This window comes from Poeciliopsis prolifica, unplaced genomic scaffold (assembly GCF_027474105.1).
Source record: "Poeciliopsis prolifica strain line A6 unplaced genomic scaffold, Auburn_PproV2 SCAFFOLD003, whole genome shotgun sequence".
Taxonomy (NCBI): domain Eukaryota; kingdom Metazoa; phylum Chordata; class Actinopteri; order Cyprinodontiformes; family Poeciliidae; genus Poeciliopsis; species Poeciliopsis prolifica.
The window spans coordinates 12,187,469-12,207,199 of record NW_026562378.1 but is presented as its reverse complement, the minus strand read 5'-3'; the positions used below and the strand labels follow the sequence as shown (position 1 = coordinate 12,207,199).

The 19,731-nt window shown below is 37.6% G+C and overlaps 2 protein-coding genes across 2 annotated transcripts; one reads left to right on the top strand and one right to left on the bottom strand.

Moving 5' to 3' along the window:
• Positions 1 to 989: 989 nt before the first annotated feature.
• LOC129358330 (ras-related protein rab7) lies at positions 990 to 10,828 on the bottom strand. Its single transcript, XM_055027304.1, has 6 exons — positions 10,467 to 10,828; positions 6,329 to 6,388; positions 4,548 to 4,674; positions 4,214 to 4,432; positions 2,504 to 2,632; positions 990 to 2,389 (listed from the first exon to the last, which is right to left on the bottom strand). Exons 2-6 carry the CDS (start codon positions 6,379 to 6,381, stop codon positions 2,294 to 2,296), a joined length of 624 nt encoding a protein of 207 aa, XP_054883279.1. The 5' UTR covers positions 6,382 to 6,388; positions 10,467 to 10,828; the 3' UTR covers positions 990 to 2,293.
• A 3,951-nt stretch (positions 10,829 to 14,779) lies between these two features.
• si:ch211-157b11.8 (fibroleukin) lies at positions 14,780 to 19,731 on the top strand. The gene is made up of 6 exons (XM_055027302.1): positions 14,780 to 15,340; positions 16,457 to 16,652; positions 17,418 to 17,498; positions 17,578 to 17,690; positions 17,789 to 18,051; positions 19,071 to 19,731. The coding sequence occupies exons 1-6, from the start codon at positions 15,062 to 15,064 to the stop codon at positions 19,411 to 19,413; spliced, it is 1,275 nt and encodes a 424-aa protein (XP_054883277.1). The 5' UTR covers positions 14,780 to 15,061; the 3' UTR covers positions 19,414 to 19,731.

Genomic DNA, 19,731 nt, shown 5'->3' with positions numbered 1-19,731 from the left:
ATAAACACATAAAAAAGATTTTTTCAAATATGTGTCTTATGCATTTAAACTATACCCATTTTATTTTGTCATTTGAATTTAGATGGTTTTACAGCAAAGAGATGTTTAATTTACTCTTTAGTATGGAGCTAATTTATCAATTTTAGATGCTCCTTTCCCATTTATTGTACATCTAAAAACCTTTAATTTATATTTTAAGGATTTAGTTTAAAAAAAGGAAGCGTAATTATGGAAGTAAAAAAAAAAAACAAAAGGATTGTATTTTGCGTACATTCTATGCAATTAGCCACATTCAATGACATTACACAGACTACCTTCACGGCATTTAAGAAGCCGTCCACTGATTACCAACATTCTTTTTGCATTTACTTTATCTAGAAAGATTAAACTTTAAGTATTGGTAGAAACATCCAGGTTAGCATAAAGTTAATTTATTTTTAGACTATAGATCTTTTTCACGCTTTCAGTTTTGAAAGCGGATGTGGGGTTGGACAACTTCCGGTGGATATAGCGTTAGCATTAAAAGGCTAGGAAAATGTTGTGTTTTTTTTCAGTCCCTGGTTTTTCATGTGGGGCAAGAAAACAGCCTTATCTGTCATATCATGCGTTCCCGACGGACCCGGACCAACGGAGGCAGTGGATCCAGGCGATCCGAAGAGATGAAGGTCCGGACTTTTGCATAAAGACGGGGAGCACTTTCGTATGTAGCCGCCACTTCACACCGGAGGATTTTGTTAAAGGTGGAGCTGTTCCTTCCCTGTTTGCCTGAAATAACTTCACTGCACCAGCAATGAGAGAGTCTGCTTTCGAGAGGGCTAAGAAACGGCAGTTTGTCCTCTCAGAAAGCTAGCCAGGCTAAAGATGCTACAGCAGTATTTAATTTGAGTTTAATTTAAAACGTCTAGTCCCATTTTTAATTACTGAAATTAACATTTTCACAATATTCACTATAAGATGCACCTGTAAGACATCAAACAACAAGCACTTCATATATTCAAGAGTTTTATTATTTGACGTTCAAATTTTCTTTTACAACATCATTGGCATTGCTGTAATGTTTTCTGTAAGGAAAAAAAAAATAAGAGTAATACCAGGGAAAATTGTTGAATATTTTCTTTAAATGGAAAGAAGAAACATTTCAGTTCTATACCATCTATACACCGTAATACACAATCCGTTAAAAATATTAAGTACTTAGCCAACCTGAGCTACAAGCAGATAGATAGGACAGCAATAGTGAAAGACAGGACAGGAGACGGGTGTATGCAGTGTTGGTGATGCATGTGGTCACCCTTTGCCATTGAGAGGTGTCTGATGAGGAGGACATAACACATACAGCAGTAATAGTAGCAGTACAAGTAATGTTACATAAAAGGCAAACTTTTATATCAAGCTTTTAACTTGTTACACTGTGACTGCCTAATCAGCTTTTACTTGACACAGTAGCATATATTCAGCAGTGTGAGGCAGTTAGAAACCCCAATCCTGAAGTGAAAAGGCAATACAATCACCAGATTGTTCAGAAGATTCTCAGGAGATATTCGAAGGAAGGAGGTATAAATTTAGAGCTTACCAAAAGGCATGTGATAAAGAGATGTTGCCCAAAAAAAAGGAAAAAAAATGAAATCAGTCATCCCTCCATAACACTTGAAGGCAAAAAAATTAACACAAAAAGAAAAGTGCAAAACCACAAATGTTTAAGATTTTCTTTTAAATTAACCGCCAATTACAACAAATATTTATTTAGTTCTGCTAGTTTATTTCATGAGAAAGGCGCAAAAGAAAGCGAGTATAAAGCAGAGAATGATATTTAGGATGCTGCATCTTGGGAAAAGCCAACATCATCTCACAACAGAGCTTGCTTTGAGAGCTCTGGAGTCCGTCCAGATTTTCTAATTGCACACTGAACATGGCTCCTCGACCTCGCCCTCTCAGAGTGAGTCAGGGGCAAAACCTGACAAACATGGCAAAATACAGGAGTTCACTCACTACTGAGTCATGGGTGTGAGGTCACGAAGGGTGCGTTTCTTCTCTCATGTGATTTTACTGCGCTGGATTTGTCATCATTTTACGTGAGGTGGCACAAGTGTATTAAATTATGTACTAAGTGGGGAACGAGAAAGAGGTTTAGGGGTGGAGGGGACGTACGTCCATGTGAGGGGTGGTGTCAATGGAATGAGCGGTGTGTGAGGAAGACCAATAAGGAAACTGTTTTTTTTTTTCCCCTGGGAGCGAGGTTGATGACATGTAACAGGGTGATGACAAGATGAGAGAAGATGGTCCAGTTTGTCCCTCAGCAGCTGCAGCTCTCTGCAGAAGGTTTAGCTCTGTCGTTCCTATCCAGCTTTATGGGCTCTGGGAATTCATTATACAACTCCACCTCTGTCTCCTGAGGAGCATGCAGGGGAAAAAAATTAAACAACAAGTTAGTAACGATTCTCAGTTAATTAATAGCACAAATATAAACTGAAATGTTAAATTTCTGTTTTCTTGTTCAACTCGCCTGTTTGAGAGCGTTGCGTGCGATAGTCTGGAATGCTTGTTCTACGTTTATGGCTTCTTTGGCGCTGGTCTCAAAGTACGGGATGTTGTTCTTACTCTGACACCAGGCCTGAGCCCTTTTAGTGGTTACCTGAACACAAAGAAAAAAAAAAAAAAACTTCCATCAACAATGACATGGAAAGTTTCAATACTAGACTCATCTGACTTGTTATTTTAAAAAAATATAATTCACAAAAAAGCAAGTTTGTACCAAGTGGTGCGCAGTGATCAAAAGCTGCCAGTTCTCAGTGATCAGGAGGCTACTGTATTTTTTTTGTTATTAACTAAAAACTATCTTTAATAGTCTGAAAACCAATAGACAGGGTATGCTGTGATCCACACTACTTTGCAGTTAGTCAAAAATCAAAAAGATCAGGGACATCAACATCGACGCATGAGCATGAATGTTCTTCTGATTTTCGCTTTTTGATGGATTGCAAACAGCAATATGACTTTTATTTCCTTTAATTGGTTTTAAAAAATAAAAATAAAATATTTACAAAACCAGGATGGATATGTTGCAACATATAAACACAGCATATTTTAGTTTTTCTATGAAAAATTGGGTCGATATCAATTCTCGGTATTAATACAGCTTTTAAAGCCAACGTTATATAGAAACTTCAGTATTCCCTCAACCTTTGAAAAATATCAACCACGCCGCTGACTTCACCACTGCTTCAGCTGCACTACCCACAATCCTGTTCTGCATCATTATCACATGACTGAACCCGAGCCACATGACCAACCGCCTACACACCCCATCCAGAAACAAACGGCAAAACACACAATCTTTAAAACACACTTGGGATTATTTTGACCAAAACTATTTTGTGGAATTCATGTTAGCCATCACAGGGAACATTTTGGACAAATGTTTAGGTAATCCCAACAAAAACTAGACTCAGAGTGTTCTGCCAAACTTAAAAACTGCTTCTTAACATAAAGATCAAAAACAACACTCAGATAAATTGGACTGCAGCAACACAAGAGGAAGAGGACAGAAATAAAACTGGTGGCTCTGCTGAGGAGAACAGAACAACAACAGGATATTCTACAATCTAACCATGTATCATCCTACCCTGCTTTTATCTCATTTGTTAGCAAATTCTTTTTGGATACATGCAAACAATTTAGTCTTGAATCCTAAAATACACTAAAGACTAGATCAGCACTGCTGACATGAGAGCAAATAAGGAAGTTCTTCCTGATACATCCACCTGGCTTCACCTGTTCCCAGTTCAGATGCAAACTGCAACCATTTCATTTTAGATTCCTAAAATATTTTTTCATTCCAGTTTTGATTTTGTTTGCTAATGAGCATATTAAACAAATTCAACCACAGACTTTTAAGACATATATTGATGCAATATCCTCAGGTCTGGGCAAAATGCTTTGCTTCCCATCAGAAAGGTTTAATTATTTGTGCACCGTCACCACTTGCTCTTTTACAGCCATGTCTACTGAGAAAGTACAGTCAAATTACACAAAGCAATACCAGTAGGGTTTTACGGTCTCTCTGAAGAATTACAACAGAACGTAGAGAGCGAGTCATAAACAAAAGAATGCACACATGCAGACAGAAGATTTGAAACCCATTTCCTGCACTACAGTCCTTCATAGTGGGCATTAGACACTATCTATGTTTCAGGAATGTGGAACCAATAACAACCTGTCTGTTCTCCAGGTCAATCTTGTTGCCTAGAACCACGAAAGGGAAGTTCTCAGGGTCTCGGGGGCTGGCCTGGATTAGAAACTCATCCCTCCAGCTGTCGAGCGTCTTGAAGGTGTTGGGTGCAGTCACGTCAAAAACCAGCACGCAGCAGTCTGCCCCGCGGTAGAACGCAACACCCAAAGACTGAAACCTCTCCTGGCCAGCTGTGTCCCAGATCTGGCGGAAAAAAAAAAAAAAAAAACAGAATTAATCAACTTAAAAAAAGCCATCTGACTTCGGATTTTTCCAATACTTTAATGTCACAAAATGAGTCATCAAGTTGGAAATGTACCTGCATTGTGACAAGTCGGTCGTCCACCATAACCTCCTTGGTGAGGAAATCTGCTCCTATTGTTGCTTTGTACTGGTTACTAAACTTTTTGTTCACGTACTGGTTCATTAGGGAGGTTTTTCCAACTCTGAGGAGAAAGCGAAAAAAAACAAAAAAAAAACATGAGCGCTTTTGTGATTAAAACAGGCATGGGAACAAATCAATTTGAAGCAGGTCGCAAACAAATATAAAACAAAGATTTATTCCCTTAAGTTACACTAAATAAAAATGCTGTCCAATTTGTACAGTGAAATTTGATTCTCAGTGAAAACAAAAATATGAGAAAACAACAGCTCTAATATTTTAAACAGATTTTAGTTTGTGCAATGCTGACTACTTCTGTCAAGCAATTAAGACGTGAAGTACGCTTTTCTTAGAATGTTAAAACAGACTTTATTACATTTATGAGCACTTAAAAAAATAAATTACAGCACCACATAAAAGGAACACGAGAAAAAAAATATGCACGATTGACTATGTCATGCAAATGTATCACAATTAGAGTTAAACTTTACCATTGACATTTCATTGCAGAAGTGTGTATTTGATAGAGTTCTGATTCCTAATTATTATCCGCGCACTGAGATGCTGTTTGCATCGACCACAGAGCAAAGATGCACACACCCACGTAACTTAATTTTTTCAAATAGTAATATCAAGCAAATATTAACATTAATTTTACCATGAAAACCATTTAAACATCTTTGGTGTTGAAAAAATATAAAACAAAGTTTATGCAAAACAATCAAACTGAAACTAAGTGTGAGTGAACAAAAATTCACTCACTTTTACATCTACAGCAATGACAAGTCATGAGTATTTTATTCTTGTTTTATATAAAACCAACAGCTCTAGTCAACTCCATACCATAATTTCCAATTATGAAATAGCCCATTAAAATTTTGCTTAGTAAAAAAATCTCCATTAAGCTCATCTCCACCAACTGCATGTCTGAATAGACAAAGCTAAATAATACAAACAGCAGGTGGCAGTAGAAGTAAAAAAGTAACAAAATGGCTGCATGAAAGAAAACTAACTTTGAAGAAACAAGCCAGTCATTTTGAAAGTGAAATGAAAAGCAATCTCCGTGACTAGATCTAGTTCATTTTCAGTGAAAAAGATTGACCGTTGCTGTAAAAACAATTATAAATTCAGCTGCCCAAATATATAAACTCATTTTGGTAATTGTTGAAACTGGGGAAACAAAGCAAATAAGTTTCACCTTCATGTTTGTTAGGATCTTAAAATGTTCACTATTCTCTTTTAAAGTGAAAGGTGGAAGTGTATTACATCAAAAAGAAGCAACTTTCTAGCTTGTCATTTACTTTAAACTGATGGCTAAACGTGAATCCTGAAAAATAGTTTCAGTTCTGGTAGAAAATGTAACTGAAATCACTAACCAAAGTGTTGCTTCATGGTCACAGCAAAAACAGGAACTTTCTAAATGACATCAGTGGCCATGTTCCAACAGCGACGCAGATTAAAAGTCAAGATTTGTAAGTTATGAGTAAAACCCTAAAATCATTAGAGAGAGCAGAAGTGGTAATCTGCCTGGATACAGCTTATGACTACAGCCGATACCAATGAGGAAGCAGCACTGAGCATTCGCTCCAACCAGAAAAGCTACCAGAAAAAAAAAAGCTCTAGTTTTTTCCCCCAACTATATTTAGTGGTGATCTGTTTGGTCCTTCACACTGCTGAATTTGGCATGAAGAAGAACAATAGACCATCTTGTGACTCACCCAGAATCTCCCAGGATGATGACTTTAAGGAGCACTTTCTTCCTAGACGTCATGGTTCAGCTGCAGGAAGAAAAACATAAAAATGTTAAAAGTCTTTATTTCCCCACTAACCTGTTCATTTTAGATCAAAAACTAATTAGCTTCATGATGACTACAACAAATTGACAGTTGACTAAAGGATCACTGGCCTATTGAGAAACATTAATGTAGAAATCTGAGCTGTTTTAACACTCCTGCGGCAGTAAAGTTTGAATGTGACTTATTCCAATCATGTGCTTCCTAAGCTGTCGAGTAAATCACGAGGCGCACATCCCTCTCCTTTTATTTCTCTTTCTCTCTTTCTTACACACGCAGACAGGAAGTTGTTGCACAGGGTCAACCCTCGCAGATATTGCCAGCACAGAGATAACTTGATAGAGAACACATTTCCAGGAACCAAGCAAACAACAGAAATACCTCAGGAAGATAATCTGAGCTGCTTTTACAAACTACATGGTTGGTCTCACCTGAAAGCTCAGATTTTGTTGAAGGACGAGGAAATGAAAGAAAACTAATAAAGTGATTTTCCCAATTTATTTATCCAAGCACATTTTAAATCTTAATATGATTTTAGAATTAAAATGAAAACGTTTGATTGGAAATCCATGCATTTATACATGGGAAGAGTTTGACCTATTGATGCATTTAATAAATACGAAGGAAACCTTTTTTTTCACTATTTGACTTGTGAACTGTTGATTAGAGGTGATCACTGGGAAACTGGCTGATTCTGATCTCTATTGATTGGTACATCTTGAAACATAATGTTTTAACTAATTTAGAAATGGTCTTTTGTGTTATAACAGGTTTGTAGTAAAATATTTTGGATCAAATGTTTTCCAAGTTCTGGACCTTAACTCTAACAAACCATAATCAACGTAACTTGGGGTTAAAAGTAGCAGAAGCAGGCTGTCACTGAGAATACATGAGTGACTGCAAGAAACTAGTAAATTGCACAAGACAAGATCGGTCGATCAAATTGTGGTTTTATCCTAGTATTTAATTTTATTAGATACGAAGCCCTTGTAGAATAGAATACATAGATATGCATTAAAAGTATATTATAAATTATTAAAGCTAAATTCAGCACTATTATTCTCATAGGCTTCTCAACAGTCCCTGAATTTCACAACCACTAAGTGAAGTAGATATTCTCACAGCATTTATCAAACGCTCTAAAACTAGAGATCTACTCAATCTCTGAATGTTCCCTGTAAGAGGAGGACAAATAATACATAAAAATAACAGATAAAGGCTTGGGACATGTGTTTTGATGGTGGATCTTCAAATGCACAGTGAAATACACTTAGTCACAAAGATTACCTTAAACATTTCCTTCCACAAACAGGAGAGAGACTAAAGTAGCAATGGTTCAATAAAGGTCTGCTCTATCTCTGCTCAGACGTTTGTGAAATTTGGTAAGAATCGCTGCATTCCTTGAGTAAAGAAAAAAGCAAAAAGGTGGCAACTACTGCACACTGTAAAATCTAGCAGTGTTTTCCCATTTATGTTCCAGAAAAGTGTTTTTCATAACTTATCCAGAGACGTTTTAAATAGTTAAGCAACTCATTCTCAATTTCATAATCATCGTCCAACAACTCTGTCGTTTGTATTCAGGGAAATAAATGTCTGCTTCATTTTTTTTTTTTTCAAGCCAGTGAAACACAATAGCAGACTGTACAACAATTTCACAGAAATGTTTACCACTTCCCATCAGCACCGGGTCAACTTACATCCTGGAATGAACGGCAGGACAATCAAACGGTCCCAACTGTTATTATTTTGTGTTTAAATCAATTCTAGACCAAGAAGTTTTGTTTGAAAGAAAACAATAACAGTAATAAAAAAAGGACAGAACACTTGAGCTGTGGCCCTCAAGATCAGCAAAGTAAACTTGTGTCGTACATGAAGAGAACAAGCATGGCTCTCCAGTGACAACATTCCTGTGAAGCACGCCAGGAGCTGGAACAACAATAAGCACCTGAAGTGAAGACGTGTTCAGACCACAGTCACATGATTACTGAACAAAGCAAGATCAGGTATCACTGAAACACAGCTGAGAGACTTGCTTTCTAAACGAAAGAAAGTCGGCTTGACAAAGCGGACAAAGAGCTCATGTCATTTTAACATGAAAACATCAAAGTGGCGACATATTTTACTGCTTGAGCTGCAAATTAATGCTCTAAAAGATCTGCACAATACATTTTATGTCAAGAAGTTTTTTTATTTCCCAACTAATTATTCTGGTCAATTATAACCCTTCCTTTGTAGGTTGAAGTAACAATAAAAAAGTGTTTCATTGCACCAAAACTGTACAATATTACATAACTGCTCTTCAATCCAGATTGGGAAATGTGTTGAAAAATGTGACACAATGAACTTGAGCAAAGTTATTCTTTTCCGACTGCATATTTGAGACGAGAGCAGCTAAAATCCACTTACTCTTGACATGGATTAAGAATGCACACAAACAGGATTAAATATAAAAGGCAAAATGTTTCTCGCTGCTCAGTTTGTCTCAGAGTCGGATCATTTTTAGCGGTTCAGGTCAGTTTTCGTAACCTGAAAAAAAGCACAAAAGCTAAACACCTGTTGTTACAAATTCAGTATTTTCTAGATTTGCAGAGAAACGAATAAAAAGTAGTTGAGAATTGTTTTTAAGGCACAATATTAGATACCCAAGTGTTAAACTTGTGGACTGAATAAACAAAGTCGTGGGATAACCAAAATTCAAGCCATTCCAAGACAACAGGCTGGTATGTTGAGTCATTCACTGGTATTGAGTAAACTAAGAAGTTGATTACGTTCTGGGAGTGTTTGCCAATGACAGCAGTCAATCATTAAAAACACACCACGAGGCAAGAAGAAGGGCCACCCCATAAAGGTTAAATTTAGATTTTTAGAAAATCAAACAAAAAGGTACAGATTTGGAGATTTAAAAATGTAACTTTTACAATTATTTTATAAACACCCAGAGGCTTTTTTTTTTTTTGCATTACTGATTGATAAAATACTTCCATTGATCTCCTTAAAAGCTGTTCAAACAAGACATTTATCAAAATGGCCACATCCTTTTCCATCATTCCTGTTGTGTATCTCTGTTGTTCTCTGATTAATCTGAACTGCTAAAGGGCTGAAATTCAATGAAATGCAAATGGATGATGAAGTTGACATCAATAACTTTAGTATCAAAAAAGCATAATATTTATCAAAAACTTAAAATTATTAAATATTTCATGGTAATATCCAAATAATATTTGAAATGTTCTGTGATAGTGGGTAAAAATAAATTTAAAACAAGTTGCAATGTAAAAGTGAGGGACATAAATGACCTAAAATCTTAGGTCTTCTTTTGTTTTAATAAATCAAAAATTTTAAAATATTAAAAAATATATATTCTTTTTGCCATGGAAAATGCAGGAAGAAGAGCAATCATAGCTATCACTAATCAACAAAAAAAAAAAGTTATTTAAAAGTACTCTTTATTTAATACCAATTTCCTCAGAAGTCCCAAATTTTTCAACCATACTGTGAAAGTTAAGATTAAAGTGCATTATCTTTTCCGCAAACTCAGTGACTCATCAGCTAAACAAAAAGAACACTGGCAAGTTTCCACTGCCTGGCAACACAAAAACAAAAGTATGAAAAAAGGTGCTTCCCGCAGCCAGCTGTCAGGTGATGTGTCAAACCTAGACCCCTGTCAGCATAAAGCTCACTGTAGCACAAGGTCCAAAAACCAGCCCAACATTTGGAAATGGGTGGTGACCAACCCTCCATCTCTCGGCACATACATGACATTTTACATATTGTTATGCAAGCAAAGAAATAACCGTCGAACACACGATAAAGCTTCTTTTCACGATGTTCCCTTCGCTCGGCTCACCGGTTCTCCTTCCTCGTTGGAATCGACCCAGACTGAGCCAAAGGCCGGCCTTGTTTTTTTTTTTTTTTTTTTTTTTTTCTAACATCAACCAGCTTCTCAAAAAAAAGAAGAAAAAAAAAAAACACTGCACCACCATTGACGGTTTCAACATCAGGTACACCGGCCACCAAGCGGACATTTAAACACATGAACGAACTGTTAGCGTTTAAAACTCACCTTAAAGTTGCGAACACTCCTTAGAGCCGACTTCTGGACCGTTTCGGAACCGGGAAGCGAGCTAACTAGCTGTTATTGTTCAAGACAGCTAACCGAATTAGGCGTTGCGTTAGCCAGCTAGCTCTCCGGAGCTCGACTGGTCGACCAGCGATAATTAGGGGGACGACTCGGCTCAAAACTGCGCAATAAATTTGCTTTCCTTGGCCGCAAACACCAAAAAACTAAAACCTATCGTAAATTGATGAAAGAAATACAGAAATAAATAGTTTTAAATTTAGCACTTTGCCGGAGAGCTAGCTTCCTTGTCTCCCAATCAGCTAACTACCCAGGACCCCAGCCTATGATCTGGCTTCTCCTTTCACTTCCTTCTCCACAACCACGTCTGGTGTGACGTCAGACGCAGACAAATATGTCATAAGAGACGATCATAACTTTAAGCTGTATATTTGAATTGTAAATGAATTGTTGGTTTTTCACAGCTTTATGTAAAACGTATTGATACAAATAACATTTATTTAATGAAATAGAGTAGAAATTTGTGTTAAAAACGACAAACTATGTAGAGTCCAGCGGATGCAAAAAATAATTTTACAAAATAAAGCTCGTTCTGTTAAATCCAAGCATTCATGCGTCGTTTAGCTTTCTAATTTATTCCAATAACACAGGATGTCCTTAAATTACGACCTTTATGCGTGGATGACGTTGCTTTTTTTTTTTTTTTTTACATCTTCTACTATGAGGTGTTGATTGGGCAATTTTTTTCAAGTGAGCAATCAAAGATTCGCATATTCTGTATTTTTATTGAAAAAACATTGGCTTTTTAATGCAGAAAAGACGTGTTAAGCACAAATACAGTCCACATATAGGTAACCAAATGTGAAACAATTTAAATGTAATATGACAAAAACATTTCTAATTAATTGTGCATTATTTCCAAAAATAAAACAGTAATTTAAAAAAGTGAATAACAATTTATATATTATTTTTACTGTAAGTTGTCTAAAATTGCCAAAGACGTCCAGGAAAATGACCAATCTCATGCAAGAAGACATTTTGAAAAGAGAAAAAAGCTGTTTCTCTGCCTGCAGTGCAATGATAATCCAATAGATGGCAAAATACAAGTCTCAAATTATGGACAATAGGTTGTTTGGGTAAGTATTGGTCATGGTGTGAACAAAAGGAGACCTCCAAAATTTATGTATCATATATGACACAAATGGTGATAGAGGATTAAAAGATACATATATATTAATAATAGTAATTTAGATTTTGCATGCACATTAGTCTTTGTTCCTCATCTGAAGGTAACCAATGGAAACTGAACCACAATCACATGAATAGTCTTGTTTCACTTTGTGTGTATGCCACGCATGCTGAAGCTGCGAGCTGAGCTTCATCTGATTGTAGGCGCAGCAGCAAACAACACAACATGCAGTCAAGTCAGGACATGTCTGAGTCTTGCAGTGACATATCTGTAAATGTGTGATAATGACAACAGACAGAAAGCTTCAAGCTAGTTTCTTTGTTTCCTCAGAAATCTAGCATGCTTCTTAAGAATTGATTTCAAAACAAATGCAATAACTTTTTATATCTTACTGGGATTTGTAAGATCCAGACGTGACAAAGTGTTTAGAAACCTCCCATAATCAGAAAGTAATAACTGTCTTTAAGTGTCAAAATGAAATTAACATGAGATAAGGTTGTGCAGTGTAACTTTATTGACTCAACGGACAGAATAAATGCTGCTAAAGACAGATATTATAAATACTTTAACCAAATCTGGTGCTTATTACTTATGTGTCTGTGTTTTTAACAGCTAAACACTTGCTGGAAATCCACTCTCATCTTCGAATGAACTAAAAACTTAAAACAATATCCAGCCTTCAGTTTAACACCTGCTGCTTTTCTTTCCTCCATATCATGCAGATTTTGTTTCAGGGTTTTATATAAGCTGATATGTTATTTCCATCCTTAAAGTTGTTATACACAAAAACGGCAAATTTTTAAAAGTCAAATAGGCACTACATGAGTCCACAATTAGGACTTAAGTAAGCATTTTGACATGTATAGTTTTGACAAAGCTGTGCCGCTAAAACCACCCTGCTCTTATTTCTGCTAAATCATAATTCCTATAGATTAATTTAATAACTTTGACGCTGAATTAAATTTGTCTGTTTTTCTCTTTACTGTCTGATTTAGTTATCTGAAAGAGGCTAGATCAAACTTGCCGAAATCACCGCTCTAACCTTGTGAGAGTGGTTGGAGTTTGTCCTGTAACCAGAGGGTTGCTGGTTTGAGCCCCTGCTCCATCTGTCTTAGTCATTGTGTCCTTGGGCAAAACACTTCACCTGCCTTACCTGTGGATGTTGGTCAGAGGGTCAGTGGCGCCGGTGCATGGCGCTCTTGCTTCAGTCAGACTGCCCAGACTATTCAGTAAACTGAATGTAGTGTGAAGTCCTCCAGAGTAGATAAAGTGCTGACCATTTACAATGTTTACCATATGCTGGTGATATTCTGCTTAATTCAGTTGTTTTGTTCGTTGCAGTGATTTATCAGCATGACAAACACAAAAGGGAAATAACATTCGCCACTAGAGGCCAGTGTTGGCATGTTTATGGACGGTTTTGGAGTTGCTACGTCAACTAATTGACGTGGAAATTGAAATTACAGACCGACAGGTTCACTTTCTGCTTTTGGCTGAATTTTCCATTGGCCATGATCATACTCCATGGCCATTGGAATATGAAATTAAAATGTATTTAAAATGGTCTAGTCAAAGGAAAGACTTGAAAACTGGGAGGACTTGAAAACTGACGCTCACAAACTCTTAATAAAATCTCACTGGGTTTCAGCTGTTATTGCTTCGAAGTGCGCTTCAACAAACTATTGACTTGGGGTATGAATACACATGAGCACCATGTTCTTCAGATTTTAGTTGTAAAAACTTTTGCACACCATGTGTCCTTTCCTTTTAGGTTATTGACAAATTGTGAAAAATTTTATGGGGGACATTATGAGGTATTGTGGTTCTCAGTGTTTCCCAAATTATTGCAGTCATCTCACTTTTCTCGACAGAAAAAAATGGTATTAAAAATGTGATGAATAATTTCAAAGAGGATGAGATGTGAACAACTTTAGACTTACAAAGAGTTAAGATCTATATAAGTTGTGTTGTGGATAAAATAAGAGAAAAATAAAATAAATATAGTAAATATATCTGTATGTTTTAAGATGCCCAAAACCTTACCAAGATGAGGTTTTCTGTCTTATGACAAAACTATGTGACACACAGCTGTACTCTGTTTCTCCACCAGGTGACTTCTGAGAGTGATTGACTACTGCAGTGAATCTAAAGTAAAGGGAAGGTAATTCAAATACACAGCCAACATGGCCAGATCCCCAGTCGCTCAAAGAGATGCAGACAAACACAATCACCACTCACTAACTAACCGAACAGTTACGTTTTGGGACTTTGAGACTGAAAAAAAAAACCCTTCTAATGCATTGGGAGAACATGCAAACTCCATAAAGAGTTCAGGCTGGGATTCAAACCCAGGACCTTCTGGGTCTGCAACTCAACAACACTAACAACTGTACCATAATCTGGAACTTGACAATTCAGTGTGTTTTAAACCCAAAGTTTTCTTTTACTTTTTAATAAATGTCATATTAAACCTGGATAGTTAGCTTTTATTATTTACCATTTTAACATTATGATTCAGTTTTAGTGTTCAGTGAGCCATGAGGTTGAGTCCTGTCAGTGTTCATTAGTCACGTCTGAATGCACCGCCACATGTCTGTCCTCCTTATGACTGGGAGTGTGTCTGCAGATGGAATAACTCTGCTGTTTGGAGAAGGATTCCTGTCTTCTTTACCTATTCAATGTTGGGTCTTTATGGCTTCTTTGGAATTCAGTTTGCAAACACAAACGCTGCGGCACAAAGTCTAAGAGACTTAGGAAGTTGTTCTCAGGACGGAAGCAGGTGAGTGGCTAAAGTAACTCCATGATGGCCAGGATGCAAAGTAGATGTTAGCTCACATGTGCTACATGAAACAATGTTGAAAATCTGTCCTCTGTCATGATCATTAATAGTTCAAGAAAAATTGGTGCAAATATATGCATAAACATCCATCGTGGTGTGTGGCAAAGTGGGAGTGTAAGTTGGAGAGATGAAGAGATGGTGTGTGTGTGTGTGTGTGTGTGTGTGTGTGTGTGTGTGTGTGTGTGTGTGTGTGTGTGTGTGTGTGTGTGTGTGTGTGTGTGTGTGTGTGTGTGTGGGGGTGGGTGCACTGGTCCGTGTCAGACAGCAAAGTGTGCTGCATTTATCTAGGAATCCGAGCCAAAGTAGCCTCACAAACACAGACTGGGCAGGACTAAGAGGAGGACGAGGAGTGACATGAACAGAGGAAGAAAGGGAGAGAGGACAACTGGATGAAAAGGTCCAGCGTTACAAAGATCTAAACAAAGAGGATAAAAATGCAAAAACCTCATGCCTGCATAGGCACATCTTGGACATAGAAAGAGGAGAAGAAATATTTTCCAGGGAATTTATGACAGGAAAACCCTGCAGCATTTGAACCAAATATTTATTCTCATGGTTTCTTTCATCTCTCTCATCATGCTCACCCTGCTGTGTCTGTATGTGGGAGCACTGCTGTCTTCAGATGCATCTCCAGCCTGCTCACATCCACCTTGCAGGGACACTTTCATGGCTACACTTGCTTCACCAGGACAAGGAGCAGCAGTGACTACCAAGGCCAGTGAGGGTCAAGCTGGGACAAGTGCATGCAGATTGAGTGCTTCTGTTGCTGTCCCTTCAGACGATCCTGAAAGGGAGGAGCAAAGACCGGATTTCCCTCAGACTAGATCGAAAGTAAGTAAGACAGGAGAGAGAAAAAGTAATTTGTTTGACTAATCCTGTGAATATGAAATGACTTTGTCTTGCTGATGAGTAAAGATTGGACAGACATGAGATCTCTGACTGTACTTTTACGTGTATCAGTGAGAGTCGTATGATCAGAGAACAGGCCGGAGATGCTAAACTCGGCACCGCCAAACAGCTACGGAGAAATAAATGTTGGCGATCAAAGAGAGGATAAAATTAGGAGAGCTTTAAAAATGTCTCGTCATATGGTGAGCTCATGCTGCAACAGGTGCTGGGGACCTGATCACAATGAGTGACATCAGGCAGAGAGACAGAAAACTGAGCCAAGAGTTTGGGGATTAATATTTAATATGTAATGTCTTTCTGTCTCAGGGACATTATGCAGACATCATTTCCCCCCCTGTGTTATATTTTCTTATTTTTCAAGATCTGGAATAATTGGTAAAAAAAAAAAAAAAAAGTTGTTACTGACCAAAAGTAAAAGCTTCACGTGAACATGACCACAGTATGATAGTGCCACCACCCTGTTTAATCATGAGCATGTTCATTTTGGTTTCATTTAATAAGATGAAAAACCTAAATCACTCACAGGTTCTATTCACTGATTTGTTGACTTCTGGAGGAAATTGTTTGCACTCAATTTTATTTAGTAGTATCAAACTATTAGGGGCTGAATGCGATTTTTCAGACACTTATTTGCAAAAAAATAGGAAAGCAACATATCATTTCTTCTCACTTTATGACTATATGTTTTACCATTGGTTTTTATGCATATTTTGTTAGTCTGTCACAGAAAATGCCAATAAAACTGATTGAAGACGTAAATTTTGAAGGTGATAAATTGGAAAATGTTTGAAAGTATGTAAACAATTTAGATAAGTCCTGGAATTCTGTCAAAAATTACAATATTTTTTCTATAACAAGATATAAATCTTATGGTTCAGTTATCATGCTCCCTTTTGATGACTAATCTGAAAATATGCCTCCATAATTTCACAGATTTCAAACATTTTTGTCCACATTTGTCACCCTACGGGATGCTAAGTAAGGCTTCCCTTACCATGCAACCATATTTTCTATTAACCTATAAGTACTGTCTTGCAGAGTGGAGGTGTTAAAGAGCGTCTGGTTCAGCTGCAGAGCTGTATGAGCTCTCTCCAGGAATCAGGAGGCCCCCAGAGTTACAAGGACCAGGAGAGCAGCTCCCTGGGGGCCATCCTGGCTCTGATGGCAGCTGTGCTGACAGAGTGTGACCTCCACTGCCACAGCCAAGCACTTAGAGAGATGGCCAAGCGACTGGGTAGGTCACACATGTTTATGTCCCCCAAGAAACACACACACACACACAGGAAATTATGCCAGCGCAGTCACTCCTCCTCTGATAGAAAACAATCGTCTGCATAGTGTCAAAGGTGAGTGGATAGGAATTTAATGATGCAAGGAGGCAAAACATGTTCAAACTCTGAGATGAGAAGAGTTCCCCAAAAAAGGTATTCAATTAGGAGTAGCACAATTCTAACTTATTTTTGTGCAAGTAGAATTAAAAAAATAACTGTCCAAGAAATGACTCGAGTAAGAGTGAAAAAGGATTTTATAACATGGCTACTTGAGTACAAAGTAATTTTACCATGATACCTCATATTTTATACCCAATTTAAATATGTCAGGCAGAAAAAATATAAAATGGTGTGCAAATTCTGATATTTTAAAGACTGAATAAAAAATATTACAAATAGATTGTTATAAATAGCAAAACACTTACATGTAAAATATATTTCAAGTTAAAACAAATGAAACTACTTACTGTAGGTAGTTTGTGTACATGTCACAACAAGAATATGTATTTTAGGAGATAATACAGGCGCTCAGGCTCAACAGAAAGAAAATAAGATAAGAATAACAAGGCTTGTGCACAAACAAGAGGTCCTACTTTAACATAAACTATAAACTAGGCAAGGACTGTGTGTCCTTGTCTGGTGCATGTTGGTTAAAATATGTTTGTTGTACTGCATATGAAACTTGGCAGTCATGTTGATAAATTGATGCTGCTAATCTGGGTTGTTAGAGAGTGCTGCGCTGGGAAGCAAAGAGGGTGAAAAGGACTTGCTGCTTTTCCTAAAGAGCATCACACAGTATTCACCTACAGGTGAGGGAAACATTTGTATGCATCTCCTGAGAATGGTGGACTAATAAGCTCAATAGAAATGTGCCCTGTGTGGCTTCAGCTGCTCCCATGGAGAGGTTACATCCACAGGATTGTGCAGAGATTTACAGTCGTGGGATCAAAGAGACTGGCATCTATACCATCCAACCTGATCTACATGCACCAGCATTAGAGGTAGTTCAATGTACAAAGATCATCAAAAGTAATCTTCGAAAAGCTGAATGCTATCTGTGGAAAAGCCTTAAATCATGTCAGTCTTTGCTTTGGCCCAGGCTAAATGTGACATGGAGACAGCGGGCGGAGGGTGGACAGTGATCCAGAATCGGCAGGATGGCTCAGTGGACTTTAACAGGACCTGGCAGGAATACCGTGAAGGCTTTGGTAGTCTGCAGGGAGAGCACTGGCTGGGGAACGCGGCACTGCACGCCCTCACCTCCACCGGCCTGCATCAGCTCCGCATTGAGCTGGAGGACTGGTACCAACAGAATCGCCAGGCGACCTACAACAACTTCAAGGTGGCCTCGGAAACAGAAAGGTGCACAGAGAGACACTAGACGTTCTGAATGACCTATGGCTTTTTATTTCAGTTGACCAAAAGCTAAACTTGTTTCCTTTTAATCACTAATGCAACTATAAACAAGACGAGACTAAAGCTGTGTGGAAGAATATTGGCTGCTTGGATTAAATGGATCAGCATGTTGTTCTGTTGGATTTCAAAAAAAGTAAGCTTTTTACCTTTGGGCCAATTCTTGAGCAACTCCAAATGTTAAGAGTTATTAGTGACAAACATCACCCAGCCTGGTGGAGCAACCATATAGAAATGTTGCAAAGCCTGTTTACACTTTGTCATGTTAAATCCACAACTTCAAGGTATAATGGGGATTTGATGTGATAAACCAAAACTCTTGTGAACATACAAATTTAAAAATAATTCATTGGATTAATCAGATTAATTGTGATTTATCGATCGTTATTTGATTAATGATTAACTGTTGCATGAAGACTCAAAAAAGCCATATGCTGAAATAACAACTCATTCAGAGCAGGAATTAAGCCCAAACTGTACAAAAATATATACTTTTTGAATTTAAGATAAACAAAACCCTTTGTATGCAAATATGTTCTGCCAAAAACTTTTCAAGTGACATTATTTTAGCATCACATGGTTCAAAACTTGTAAAAAAATAAAGATCTTCTGTGAAGTGCCTTTTGTTATCCAAATATTAACTTGTTAATTAAAAAATGATTAATGACTTAGCCTATTATTGATCAAGAATACAGCAAAGGATAGTTATATTTTATATAACATGTTGTGCAACAGAAATGCTTTTTGTTTTTTATTTATTTAGAAAAATGAACTGAATTATTTATTTCTTTTGGAGAATATCCCCACCAGTTCTACACATTTAGAAACTAAAATGTTTTCACCTATATTTGCAAAATAGCACAAGCTCAGTCAGACTGGACAGAGGCTTTAAAAGGCAGTAGAGAGAGAAACTTTAAACAACATTTTACAACAAGTTTACCACACAGTCACCACGTCTTCTCTTCCAGGTATCGTCTGACAGCCCGTGAGTACTCTGGTGATGCTGGCAACTCTCTGAGCTACAGCAAGCGCTACAACCACGACGGCAGGCCGTTCAGCACTGCCGACAGAGACAACGATCGCTACGCCTCTGGAAGCTGTGGTCAGTACTACGGCGCAGGCTGGTGGTTCGACGCCTGCCTGGCAGCCAACCTGAACGGGCGATATTACCGTGGCCGTTACACAGGTTTGACCAACGGGATCTATTGGGGAACATGGTACATCCTGACAGACGGAAGGACCGGGGAGCGGTACTCCTTCAAGAGGGTGGAGATGAAGACGAGACCCAAAATCTTTCTGGGAACCAAGTGAGGAACGCAAGTGGAGAGGCCTCACTGCAGTAAATGCATTGGATGCAAGGCCTTTGATTTCATAGATGACACATTTTAAACAACTTCCTGCTAAGATTAACATGGATTTCAGTGAATGGGTTAAAGACAATATAGTGAGTTGCAAAATCATTTAGACCCTCTGAGCCTTTTCACATTGTGTCACAGTAGAATGAAGAACATCAGTGTATTTTTATCAGGATTTTGTGTGACTGACCAACACAAAAGAATTGCATATATGTGACATGCATAGAAAAATATAGTTTTCGTGTTGTTGTTTTTTTTTTACAAATAAAAAAAC

Excerpts from the sequence above, each read along its gene's own strand:
- si:ch211-157b11.8 (XM_055027302.1), top strand. The coding sequence starts at position 15,062 with ATGGTTTCTTTCATCTCTCTCATCATGCTCACCCTGCTGTGTCTGTAT. Across the intron at positions 17,499-17,577 it reads CACACAGTATTCACCTACAG|CTGCTCCCATGGAGAGGTTA; the intron begins GTGAGGGAAACA and ends GTGTGGCTTCAG. Across the intron at positions 17,691-17,788 it reads TACATGCACCAGCATTAGAG|GCTAAATGTGACATGGAGAC; the intron begins GTAGTTCAATGT and ends GCTTTGGCCCAG.
- LOC129358330 (XM_055027304.1), bottom strand. The coding sequence starts at position 6,381 with ATGACGTCTAGGAAGAAAGTGCTCCTTAAAGTCATCATCCTGGGAGAT. Across the intron at positions 4,433-4,547 it reads ACCGACTTGTCACAATGCAG|ATCTGGGACACAGCTGGCCA; the intron begins GTACATTTCCAA and ends TTTTTCCGCCAG. Across the intron at positions 2,390-2,503 it reads CACGCAACGCTCTCAAACAG|GAGACAGAGGTGGAGTTGTA; the intron begins GCGAGTTGAACA and ends CATGCTCCTCAG.